Genomic DNA, 12,752 nt, shown 5'->3' on the forward strand with positions numbered 1-12,752 from the left:
AATTGAGAGAATTAAGAAATCTGTTGGCTTAAGCAAGAGACAAGAATGTGTTTATTCACAGAATATTTCAAACACCACTCATAACAAAGCAGAATATACAGTTGGGTCATTGAAGACAAGAGTCAAGACATTTTGACATGCACAATACAGTGAACTTTGCATACTTTGTAAACCCAGAAGCCATTGTTTATTATTTATCTCAAAACTAATTTGAACAGTCTAAAACCACCAGAATATAGAAAGCCTGAAGAAACTAAACAAAACATTTTTAATGTTGGTTTTCTGCTTTGTATAAAAATCTGTGACTTGATATGTCTGTCATACTGATTATCGGACAGTCTCTCCTGTAGGGCCTGAAAGTCAGTCTGTGGTGTTTTATCACACTTCAGTCTCCAGCGAAGCAATCAGCACATTCCTGGAATCTTCAGCTAACTCATTCAAAGCTTTCTTTAGCATTTTTGAGATGGTCAAGTAAGACATTCCTCCTGCTACCATAGTGCCAAGTACAGGTATGAGACTGCAGGCATACTCAACTGAATTCTCTGACACAAACAGCGCTGCAGCTCCCAGCAAGCTCATGAGAGCAGTTGGGTTTATCCCAAGATGCAATGGTGACTTCTTCACAATCTTTAGTTCTTCTATGGTCTTACCAGATCTTTCACACAGCATCTGCAGAGAGGGATCATCCAGACCAAAGACTCTGATGTACTTCTTTATCTCATTGCTCACGATGACTAAATCCACACAAACAGAAAGACCAGGAAGAGGAATTGTAGCGACGGCAGCAGACAGGAGGGCTACTCTGGGAATGTTTCCCTCTAAAGCTTTCTTCTTTCTCTCATTGATCTCCAGCGTGATATTCGGTATGGCCAACATCAGCACGTGTCTCTTATGCTGGGGAAGCTCTTTCTCCATCGTCTCCTGCATCAGATTGAAATCATATTTGCCCAGTTCAAAGCAGGAGATCAAGAACACAACAGGAGCCTCGATACCAATCTTTGTCAATTCTAGAAAAAACAGAGATGTATTTTGAGTTGGCTTGAAATGACAAAGGGTGAGTAAAGGATGAAATAATTTAGATTTTTGAGTGAACTATCACTTGAAGGAAAATATATATATATAAATATATATTGTACACACATACATTAGATACAGAATATTGAAAGACAATGTATGGTATGTAAAAATGCACCAATTGTACAGTTTTAAAAGCTATTACAAACAAATAAATCAAGCAATGATGAACTGCATACCTGTTTCACAGTTCTCCCGTATGGTCTGTAGAGTCTTTTCTTGGTCAAAGTTTTTTTTTCTCGATTCAGCCTTAATGTTTGAGTCAATTTTGGAACGAACAAAGTAAAACTTCTTCCCCATCTTCCTGATCTCTTTGGCCAGCTGGGTGTGACATTCTCTGAACCGATCTGAAGCAATAATGATAAAAAAATCATAGCGTTCAAATTGAACTTGTTCAAGGTACTCGTTGGCTTTGAAGTTTGGTGTCCCGATTCCAGGGAGATCCCACACTTTCACATTTTCATATTTTGGGTGAAGGTAAACTTGTGTTTCCATTGTGGTCTCCACTGGACCAGTTTTGGCAGAGGTTTCTTCTTCATCCCCTATACCCCTGAAAGCATTGACAAATGTGGACTTTCCAGAACCGGACTCTCCCGTCACACCAATATTTAACTCAACACGGTCTTGCTGCTCAAGAATATTCTTGATTTTAGTAATTGCTGTTGGCAAATCTTGAGTGGATAAAACTTCTTTAATTTTATCCAGCTCTTCTTGTCCTATTATACAAAATCCCTCATCAAGTGTATCCATCTACAAAGTGAACAGATTTTTGGTGAATGAATTAATAAAGGATATATTTGCTAATGTTATTGAAGAATACTGTAATACATACAAAATCAGCCATTTTACCTTTATAGCACCTTGCTCAAAGTTTTCAGTCTTTCACTCTGTACTAAAGGTACGGAAAAGTCAAGTAACTCTGCTGCCTGAATTCTACCTCTTGACTTCCTTTTAGGTTAATTTGCTTTTAGTGTGGGCAGTGCTAAACAGAAGAACATCGGATGTCAAAATACTGTCTGTGGTTTCACTTTCAGTAAAACAGAAAGGGTTTCTCGGAATTAGCTTTTTCCGAGCATCACATTGCCATTGATCAAATGTTTTCTCCAGAATTTAAACTTTCTAACTTATTTAAACTTTTATACAGAAAAAGGGTCATGCATTCATTAATCACCATTGTTTGCTGTTTTAACATTATCATATCAAGAATATGAAGTAGTAGCTGCATAAAAATCTTTGTTGGCATTTGTGAGTTTAAATTAGGCGACAACAGTCAGGTTCAACATCACAATAACTGAAGAAACTTGTTACATACTGTGACTACACATTAATAGTAAAAGCAACCTTTGTTTTTTTGCAAGTAATTTACATAGGTTTTTTTTCTTTTCCAATGGAGTTTTGGGTTCCTCGCCAACGTTTGCATACTGTTTTGCGCTGTTTGCCTGGCCGGGGGGGCTGCTAGAATTTGATAGTCTAATTAACACTGCATATAGGAATTTATTGAGTGTCTGATATTTGACTTGTGTTTTGACTTCCATAACCTTTTATGTTTTGCTTATAGTCAATGTTTTCTTGTACAGCTGCTTTGTAACAATGAAAATTGTAAAAAGCGCTATATAAATAAGGCTGACTTGACTTGACTTGACATATAAGTAAGTATGTATTCTTGTTAACGCTTATCTAAGGGCCCGTCTCGCTTTTGCTTATTTCTGTCTATTTAAAAAGACAGTTTGTGAGCGTGCGAGCGTGTTCGTGTGTAGATTGCTACTGCCTGTTTGCTGAAGTCATAACAAGCTTATGCTGAAGCTCCTTGAGATGACAGTTGACTTTACGAGGAACCGCCATCACCCCTTCCCTTACCATTTGCAATATCACTTCGGCAGAATAGTTTAGACATCTCCACTCTGAATATTTAACACATTCAATTGTACCACCTGTTTTAAAGTGCAATATTCTAGTGCGAAGCATACAGTATGGTTTATCCATAACTGTGTAAATTATGTTTATATTTGCAATAAAATACATAAGCTAATATAATTTACTTTGATAATATACATCTTATAAATACTATAATTTTTTTATGTATTAGTCTATGTATTTATTTTTCCTATTTCCTGTGTTTGTCTATACTGTATTTGTTTTTTTGACTTTAAAATAATATCTCTAAAATTATTTTAGTGGTAGGACAACTCATAACTCTAAAATCAGACTTTTTGTAAATTATTGACAGCAGTTAGAATTTAGACCCACATAGCCTATTCTAACATAGTAATGGGTGTGTTTAAAACTTACAAAGTTTCAAAACAATCACAAATCTTTTGTCTGAAGTACATGCTGAGCAAACAGGCTTTGAAAAGGTCAAGTAATTTTAGAAACCACGTGGGAAATTGAAGCACATCCAACCATGCGCAGTCGTGAAATTACATTTGTGCACAAGAAAGTCAAACTTTGTTTTACCTTGAATCAACAAACATACAACAGAATTGAACACATCTACCGAATAACAGAATTGAACACATCTACTGAATAACAGAATTGAACACATCTACTGAATAACAGAATAACAGAACTTTCTGTTGACCTGTTCTGGAGTAACTGTAGCTAGTGGTCCCACTTCACTTGTTTTGAAGCGGGCTGTAGTGTCTGCGGTCCACAGCAAATGTAACTATTTTGTGGAAGATTCACTTTAAACAACAAAGGCAGTAATTGTACACCGTAAAAGCAGAGCTCGGTCATTTTAACCATGCGCAAAAAGCTTCCAGGGATTCATGATAAGTATTAATATGAGGCGCCGTTTAGGGTTTAAATCAAACTGCGCTTATGAATACATATAGGCTATAAAGCGTGCATACATTCATATACATTGCTGGCATATACATGTATAGTATTTGATGTTCAAGCAAACAAAACATGTCCGCTAATGGGCAATCCATAACAACACGTCTTGTTTCTTAGGCGTGTATGAACGCAGAGTTTATATGTATGATACAAAACAGCGTTGTTGTGGCGTTCTGGTATTACGTGAGAACTCTCGGGGGGCTTTCTGTCCAATCAGATTCAAGGACCAGAACAAACTTGTTCTTGTAACGTTGTATCATTTTATTAAAATAGACAAATCATTTTAACATAGGTATGAGACATAATTTGTATAACGGATAGTTGTACATACAAATAGAGGTAAATGTTTTTTTTCCACTCTACACAAACCCTCAAGTCTGTAAAAATGTCAGTATTCAAGTACAGCTTTTATATTTATATTTATATACTGCTAGTGAAATTGCTGTAACCACAAATCAATATAATATATAAACTTCTATTTTGGATAACTTCTATTTCCCAAACAGTGTAAAACCTTTTTACTACTATATTTAATCATTATTTCTTATATCTAGTGTATAGCCTCTTTAAGCTGTCTAAATAAAAAAAAGATTTACACTTCAGACTCAAGAGAAGCCATCAGGACCTTTCTGGCATCTTTTGCTATATCATCAAGAGCTCTCTTCAGCATACTTGAGACAGTCAAATACGACAGCCCCCCCGCCACTACAGTGCCTACAATGGGTATGAGGCTCAAACAAAACTCAACAGCATCTTCTGATATAAGAAGGGACGCAGCACCCAGAAAGGTCAGAACTGAACTTTTGTTTATTCCCTGATGTAGAGGAGACTTCATCAGACCCTTCAGTTCCTCTACCGTTTTCCCAGATCTTTCACAGAGCTTCTGCAAAGACGGATCATCCAGACCAAAGGCACTGTAATATTTTCTTAGTTCATCTGCTATGATGGCTACATCTGCTGCAATTGAAAGACCAGGCAGTGGAATCGCAGCCACACAGGCAGAGAGGAAGGCTACTCTGGAAATGTTTTCCTCTAGAGCTTTCTTCTTTCTCTCATTGATTTCTAGTGTGATATTTGGCAAAGCCAACATCAGCACGTGTCTCTTATGCTGCGGAAGCTCCTTCTCCAACCTCTCCTGCAGCGGATTTAAATCATACTTGCCCATTTCCCATCCAGACATCAAGAAGACATCAGGGAAGTCAATACCGATCTTTTTGAGCCCTATACAAAATAAAAAAAATGCCATCAATAAATGAAAGATTATAATATAATGTATTGTATATAACTTTGTTTTATCAATTTATCTAGCAATCAGTTTATTAAAAGTCTATAAATAAATAAATATATATATATATATATATATATAATGTGCTTTGTGGCATCTAAACAAACCATTTTCACAATCCTCTCGGATGGTATCCAGCGTCTTTTTGAGGTCAAAGTTCTTCTTCCTCTTTTCAGCAGTAATGCTAATGTCAATCTTAGAACGCACAAAGTAAAACTTCTTTCCCATCCTCAAGATCTCTTTGGCCAGCTGGGTGTGACATTCCTTAAACCGATCTGAAGCAATAATGATGAAAAAATCATAGCGTTCAAACTGAACTTGTTTAAGGTACTCGTTGGCTTTGAAGTTTGGCGTTCCAATTCCAGGGAGATCCCACACTTTCACATTTTTGTATTTTGGGTGAATGTAAACCTCAGGTATCATGGTGGTCTCCACTACACCTGTAGAAGCAGAACCCTCCTCTTCATCACCTATACCCCTGAAAGCATTGACAAATGTGGACTTTCCAGAACCGGACTCTCCTGTCACGCCGACATTAAGCTCTACAAGATCTTGCTGTTTGAGGTAATCTTTGATAGTGTTTATCGCTGATGGAAGATCCTGAGTAGATATGGATTCTTTAAGATCTTCCAGGTCCTCCTGAGTTATTGCGTCTTCAAAAGTATCCATCTGAAATAAAAATGTCAGTCAATACTGGAAGGCCAGATAAGCTTGTAAAATAGCTCATAAAGTTGTGTTTTGGTGCTTAAAGGTTAAAATAAAGGTGATGACGTTTCTTTTGCAACAGTGATAGTAGAAGATCCATTTTTGGTCTTCCTAAAAACTTTCCTTCCGTAAAAAATATTACGTTCTTCCCTCTTTTAGTCTTTTAAATCCTTTTCACTACACAAGAAGCTGTTGTGCAACAGTGAGGTTTTGTGGATAAAGATTTTCTTTATGGAATCATACCTACAAAGAGCCTTTAAGGAACTTAAAAGAGGTAAAAACGTATATCTCACCTTTTATGTTTTTATCAGTCCAAGATGAAAACCTTCCTTTATGTGAAAGTACCAAATTTTGAAGTGGAGTTGATTCGTCAGGTACAGTATGTGAGAAAGCCTGAGAAAAAGATATTGCTCGATACATAAATAAAATTCATAAAACTTATTCAATGCATTATTGATTCAAAAGACAAATCTAGACAGTAAAGTGAATTCAAACGGAATAACTCTCACCGAATAGGCGACACAGCTAAATAACGCTCTGCGTGAAGACTTGAGAAGAGGAAACTTTCCAGGCAGCAAACTAAACAACTGTCCACCCGGGGCATACTTTTACTTTCATTTGCTATGAATCACCATAGCAACAAGAGTCAGATGCAAATATTTTGACAAGGCGGGTTATTTTCATATGTTCATACTGCTGCGATTGAGTGGAGATGTGATTTTAGTCATTTAGAAACGAATGAACTTATAGCTACTCCTATAGCGGTCGATCTGTGTGCATCTGAATTCGGGTTAAATTGTTTTATTATTAGAAATGACATCTCTTTATAAAATATTTTTTGATCTAAACAAAAATGAAGATATGATGAAGATATGTTGATTGAGAGTGTAAGACATTTATATTTCTTCAATAAATAGTTTTGCAATGGTCTTCAAAAATCATATAGCATTGGAGTACAATATTAAACTAAATGAATCTATAAATCCTGTAAGTTCCTGAACGCCTTAAAAATCAGCACTTTATTCATTCAGATTTAGACTTTCACCGGAATACATTAAATATTGCTTGATGTTTTATTTTTTTATTACATTTATTTAATTTTTATTATATGTATATGCGCAAGTGTTCCACTAGATGTCGCTGTCAAATTGCAGATTTTCTGTCGCATTGAATATTGTTTAATGCTCTCAATCATATTTCTGCTGATACTTTGACCTTTTTTGTTATGATTGGTTTATGACTCCTACGTCTACGTGATATTGTCTGAGTAATACATTAGCTCTCTCATTTTGCTTTCTTTTTTTCAGATAGCCATGTTCGTGGGCTCAGGTGGTGTTTTCTGCATTTACAGCAAGGATGACACAATGAACTTTAACTTAAAGCTTCTCTTAAATGGAGAGTCTTTCAATAAATTAGTATAAGACAGGATAAATGATGTCATGGCCCGTGACTGCCTGGTTTTAAAGGCAATCAGGATGAACAGATGTGACTGTTTTACAAGAAGATGAAGAGCATACTGAGACCTGCATCTTCATCAGGCACTGTAAACGATTTCCTTGTATTTTTACAGTAATGTGTTGCTAAATCTACAGCGACATCTAACAGTGATGCCACAAAGGACTGTTGCATTGTGTTTTTACTAGATGCATTTAATCTGTCTTTAGACATTAGGTGCAAAGATGTTTGATTCACTGTTCCACTATAAACAGGGTGGTCAAACCAACACACAACTCTATTTTTTGTCCCTGTAGCAGAAAATGTGATATCTCTAAGCCCTATGTATGTCCCATCAATCTCTCTTCATTTCTCATAACAACAGTTTTTGTTTCTCTATGGTCACTGCCTCGCATCCTTATGTGATGCTTTAAATGTCACAAGATGAGAAATAAGAGGAAATTGTTATCTGTGTAGCTTCGTCAGCTCTCGCCTTATCTAGTGTTTTTTGTGTGCTGAACCTTCCATTAAGGCTGTGTTCATATTTCATGCTATGAACTTTCATTTGAAACCTATAGTAGTCTTTGTTTTCTTGTGAATGAGTGTCAGAGTGTATGTTGGAAATAGATATCTTACTAAAACAACTGTGAAAGCCTATTATTCTCACTTACACACAGAGAGAGTTTTGTACACTGTGTTCCAAGGAAGACACGTCCAGCACTTCAGAATGTTCTGTCCTGCCTCAGTGATATTTCCCAACTCTCTGCACTGCGTAAGCAGACGTGTCGTACACACGTCACAGATATCAGTTACGTTACGGCTGCAGCTGCTATGAACACACCATACAATGCACAAATATATAGCATGCATATACTGTACACTCATTTGAAGGATTACGCATTTTAAAGTAATACGCTACATAAAATCATAGATTCTCAAAATGCTGGTTTCAACCCATGATTATAAAAAAATGAAAAATACAAAATGTTTTATTTTAGCCAACTAAAACAACTGTGAAATTTATGTTGTGACTAAAGAAAACATCACCTTGAGATGCCTTTAAAGCAGTATTGATGGAGCACTGTAAAAAAACTTAAGTTAAAAAGTTACCTCAAATTAGACTTAAAAATCTATTTGTATTTTACAACTCGATTTGTTCAAGTCAGTTCAATATAATTAAATTCAACTTAAATATTAAAGGCGAAATTGGTGAAATGTTTAACAGTCTCTATCTATGTGGGACTCTTTTTGACAGTTTTCCTCCAATATTAAGACCAAGTCATACATTTCAAAATATATTTTTTAAGAAAAGCCATTTGTAAGCACAATCTTATTAACTCATAGTTGCAGCTGTGTGTTTCAGCACTAACCCTGTGAGATTTTCTCATCTGTCCCCAGTTTCAGTCTGATTACAGTATGTGAACATGCAAGGTGATGCTTAAATTCTTTTTGGTAGCTTACATTTGACCAAAGAGAGGTGCTATTGCGCTCTATACTAAATTTAAAATGCATTCCTCACCCATTACTCAAATTATAATGGAATATCTAACATAAAATTGCATGTGCAGCATATATATGTTTGAGCAAACCTTTGGCATGAGCATCAGATGTGGGTCTTATATAATTTGTTGTTGTAGTCTGTAAAATAAACTGTGTCGTGCAGGATGTGTGATAGTTAACAGGTCAAAGGGTCAGGTGCAGCAGGAGCTGCTGGAGAACAAGGAAATAACATGAGATAACCTTTTATCCTGTGCTAGTGATAACCTCTCAATAAGTTGTGAGGGAGACTCAGGAAACCTTCTGTGAGAGCTCACCAGCTGAAGGCTTTCTACGAATGCGCATGACGTCTCTTTGTACAAGTCAGACATCTAGGTAATGTAATCTGTAAACAAAGCTTTTTTTGTGTTTTCAGTTTTCAATTTAGGGCTAGTTAAGGAGGAATATTATCCGTTTTTCTGATAGTTGCTCTATATTCATGTTATGTGTATAATTGAAAGGGGTTTGCATAAAAGATGACCCAGAGGTTACTTTTTTATGCAGTAGATTTGAAATCTAAGTTGTGTTAAGTATCAAGGCTCATGTGTCTCCCCTAAAACCGCTTTGACATTTTTTTATCTTAAGTGTATGGAGCTGCACAAAAGATATAGATTTTAAACATCAAAATAATTTCGATTTGAGTAAATTTAGAGAAATTTTTGAATGTCAGTAAAAAATGTCAGAGATGTAAATTTGAGCTCATTTTGTAACATTGTTGGAAAACATATAATAGAGACGTTTGTGAGGAGACATTTGCAATTTGCTCCAGTTCCTATACACAACTGAGATATTAACTAAATCTTTTATAAGACAAATAAAGGATTTGTCTTTCTTTTCGGGAGCTAAATAGAGCATGGCAGCTAAATATTTTAGATTTAAAAAGTTACGATTATTATTTAGGCCTTAAAAATGGAAATATGTCCCCAGCTAAAGATTTTCTTGAAAGTCATAGTACACGAGAATTTCCTTTTCGAGTTAAAATTGAATTCCTGAGCTTAACCTTGCCCAGGTATTTTTTTGGAATCTTTCTTCTTCAGCTGTTGATAAATGACTTGAAGGTGCGAGAGAAGCATGGTTTTAAGGTACTGTCAGAACAACAGTGATGGCATTCCTGTGTTTCTTGTACTTTATTCTTAAATGGCTGGTTATGGAAGGCAGGGTGGTGCAGTGTCCCCCTTTCATGGGCCAAGTCAAACAGTGGCCTCGGCTATAGCTCTCTGTTTCTGTGGGCCTCGTGCCCCGGGCATGAGAACAATGTGGGTTTGAATCCTCCTGAATTTCCCTCTGCCAGACACCAAGAGGAATGAGTGGAATTCAAAGTTATTAGAGAGAGAAAGATCATGTTCTGTGGATTAGCAGACTGGCTAAAAATACTTTGATCTCCTCCTCGACTCGAAGTAGTCTTGTATTTTGGAGGAAACTCTGTATTCCACACATTTTTTAAGCCTGTAAAGTTTAGCAGAGGGGGAAGAATTTTGGAGAGCAATCAGATTGGTGCTGGGTGGCCAGAAAGCAGATAAAAACCTCTTTGTGTTCCGTGCACACTGATATGAGATTTTAAAATGCACAGCGGTTATGAGGTTGTGTCCGAGTCCTCCTGACTACTAATGTCTAATTAAAATTTGAAAAAAAGGATTACACTATGCTCTCGAAGATTAGTCTCCTGATTCAAGGCAATGATGCATGCTTGCATTACCTTTTGATTGTAAGAGGGAGTGAATCACCACCACGGCCTATTAAAAATCCTTATGTCTTTCAAGTAGACCTACTGGTAGTTTGCTAGAAAAATATTAATCACAATGAGATGTTCTGGTTACTTGTCAAATCCACAGAATCTAATTTCATAAACCTGAATGTCAAATATATCATTATGTGTAACAGCTGCTGCAACAACACAGTGATACACTTGGTATGTTACATTCCATAAAATCCATCTGTGCTTACATACCTCAAAACTTTATAGACGCTAACACATATCCCTGCGGGTCACCGGCCACCCCAAATAACTGGAATAGCTCTGGTAATGCACTGCCCTTTGCGGCATACAATTCTATGTAAAAGACAAAGTTAACGCAGTGCAACGTTTTCTTGTCAGGCCCTCAAACATGGTTAATGTGTCCTTTGTGTTTACAGGGGAGGTTAGGACTGTGGCTCTCTTCTGTGGTACTTCTGAAAGTCACTCACTTACGGGATACTGTGATGCTCGAGTAGGGAAGAGAAACAAGGGTACACGAGATCCTCCAAACATTTGTCAAAAGTAACCAGTGGAATTTTTACGTAACATTACTTCCTGGTGTTAGGAAATGAGCGTGTTTACTTATGTGGTTAAAGCTGTTTTATTTGAGATTTTCAGTGAGAAATGTCAATACAGAGAACGCTCAATGACCTTTATGCCAGTTTTAGCCATTTTACAACTATAGACCAATGTTACATTTCTAGCAAAAACGAAAAGAAAAAACAAATACAGTATACAGGTACTGTATAAATGGAGATTTTTTTACCTATGATGCCATTGATGAAGTATTCCCTCCAACAGATGAAGCACCTTGTAACTACTTTTTTTGGAATTTTAGAGGTGTGTCCCTCCAGGTTTGGCAGAGGGACATATTTTGTGGGATGGATCTGTAATCCCAAGCAACATCCCACACTGGCCCTGCCAACACTCAGAATCAGCTCCTGGAATTCCTTTTGCCCATAGTGTAAAGCTTTAGATTCTCATAGGTATCTCAAATACTGTAGATTCTGAATTATGAGACAAAATGTCATAAATAATCAAAAAGTTACAAAGGTAATGATGATGGAAATGTTGCTGGGAATTGCAGGTAAAAAAAGAGAATGTGCGGCCATTTGAATTTAATATGACATTAAACCAGATTTTACTGTTGGATATTATTGTTGTCATAATTTGTGGTTACAAATTGGAAAGGAGTCACTTTAGTGGTCTAAGGCTAGATGAGGACATGCTAAAAATTGGTAACCCGCTTATAATTTAGTATGAGTCTTTTTTTTAAAAGGCTTAACCAGGATTTAAAACAGGGGATGTGATGTTGTGCAAAAAAGGTGGCGCTTCATATGGTTACTCCTTAATAAGAAGTCACATCAAATTTTATAGGGCTGAGAAGAGCATGGGAAAGGATATTGAGAATGAGACGATGTAAGAGACCTGAGAGGAGATAAATGGCTTATGATTTAAACACATGTGAGAATTTCAGACTTAAATATGAAACAAAGAAGACAGTACATTGGACAGTTGGCTCTGTAAAGCTTTTTAATAGTTGGCGTGACATCCGTTATTCCAACATTGCATTTATTAGATGCTTTTATCCAAAGCTACTTTCAGTGCATTCAGTCACTTTTCAATTTTTTATAATTTATCATTTTTATCAGTATGTGTGTTGCCTGGCATCAAAGATTTGCTGCCCATGGGCTATCAATATTAAAAGTACAATTAATCCTATAACAATACACATACCATCCTGACTCAGTTTATCAATCTGAACGTCTATGGACTTTCAGCACGGGTTAAAATGGGCGGATCCTAGAAGCGGAGGTGTGTCTTAGGCAATAGGGGCGGTACTGGAAGAGTTCCTCGCCTGAAGCAGTCAGCTGAGCCAAACTTGTGCATACGCGGCTCTGACCTCCTAGCGCATGCGGGATCTCAAAGAAAACGTTGAACCCCTTGCACAGTTTGTCAACTTGTATCGAACACAATCCAGTTACAGTATCCTCATCTTTACTCGTTCTATCCCCGCGAAGAACATCCATTTGGAGGTGAGTACTTGTTCAGAATTGTTATGGTTTTTGTACGGGGGCTGCGTTGAAACATATGGTTTCATGTTCATGCTATAGTTTGTAGGTGTTGGGATATAAGGTTGGAGCATGC

At 36.7% G+C, this 12,752-nt stretch overlaps 3 protein-coding genes across 6 annotated transcripts in view; 1 reads left to right on the plus strand and 2 right to left on the minus strand.

Annotated features, from left to right (window-relative positions):
• Positions 1 to 26: 26 nt before the first annotated feature.
• Positions 27 to 2,048, minus strand: LOC306909969 (interferon-inducible GTPase 5-like). Of its 2 annotated transcripts, none has more exons than XM_079484140.1 (3): positions 1,907 to 2,048; positions 1,254 to 1,824; positions 27 to 1,007 (listed from the first exon to the last, which is right to left on the minus strand). In XM_079484140.1, the coding sequence occupies exons 1-3, from the start codon at positions 1,916 to 1,918 to the stop codon at positions 379 to 381; spliced, it is 1,212 nt and encodes a 403-aa protein (XP_079340266.1). In that variant the 5' UTR covers positions 1,919 to 2,048; the 3' UTR covers positions 27 to 378. The 2 variants fall into 2 exon arrangements, with proteins under 2 accessions (XP_079340266.1, XP_079340267.1); XM_079484141.1 differs by having other exon boundaries at positions 1,924 to 2,020.
• Positions 2,049 to 4,154: 2,106 nt separating this feature from the next.
• LOC306910836 (interferon-inducible GTPase 5-like) lies at positions 4,155 to 6,492 on the minus strand. Of its 2 annotated transcripts, XM_079485698.1 has the most exons (4): positions 6,409 to 6,492; positions 6,193 to 6,292; positions 5,302 to 5,863; positions 4,155 to 5,130 (listed from the first exon to the last, which is right to left on the minus strand). In XM_079485698.1, exons 3-4 carry the CDS (start codon positions 5,861 to 5,863, stop codon positions 4,502 to 4,504), a joined length of 1,191 nt encoding a protein of 396 aa, XP_079341824.1. In that variant the 5' UTR covers positions 6,193 to 6,292; positions 6,409 to 6,492; the 3' UTR covers positions 4,155 to 4,501. The 2 variants fall into 2 exon arrangements, with proteins under 2 accessions (XP_079341824.1, XP_079341825.1); XM_079485699.1 differs by lacking the exon at positions 6,409 to 6,492 and having other exon boundaries at positions 6,193 to 6,331.
• Positions 6,493 to 12,444: 5,952 nt separating this feature from the next.
• grb10a (growth factor receptor-bound protein 10a) overlaps positions 12,445 to 12,752 on the plus strand; it is a 39,266-nt gene continuing 38,958 nt past the window's right edge. The window contains exon 1 of one of the 2 annotated variants that reach the window (XM_079484814.1): positions 12,445 to 12,640. Coding sequence is in view for 1 of the 2 variants with exons in the window: in XM_079484813.1 (XP_079340939.1) it covers positions 12,518 to 12,640 (123 nt within the window). In the remaining variant the exon portion in view is untranslated. The remainder of the gene's footprint in view (positions 12,641 to 12,752) is intronic. The other variant, XM_079484813.1, reaches the window with a different exon arrangement.

Source organism: Barbatula barbatula, assembly GCF_947034865.1.
Source record: "Barbatula barbatula genome assembly, chromosome: 21".
Classification (NCBI taxonomy): Eukaryota; Metazoa; Chordata; class Actinopteri; order Cypriniformes; family Nemacheilidae; genus Barbatula; species Barbatula barbatula.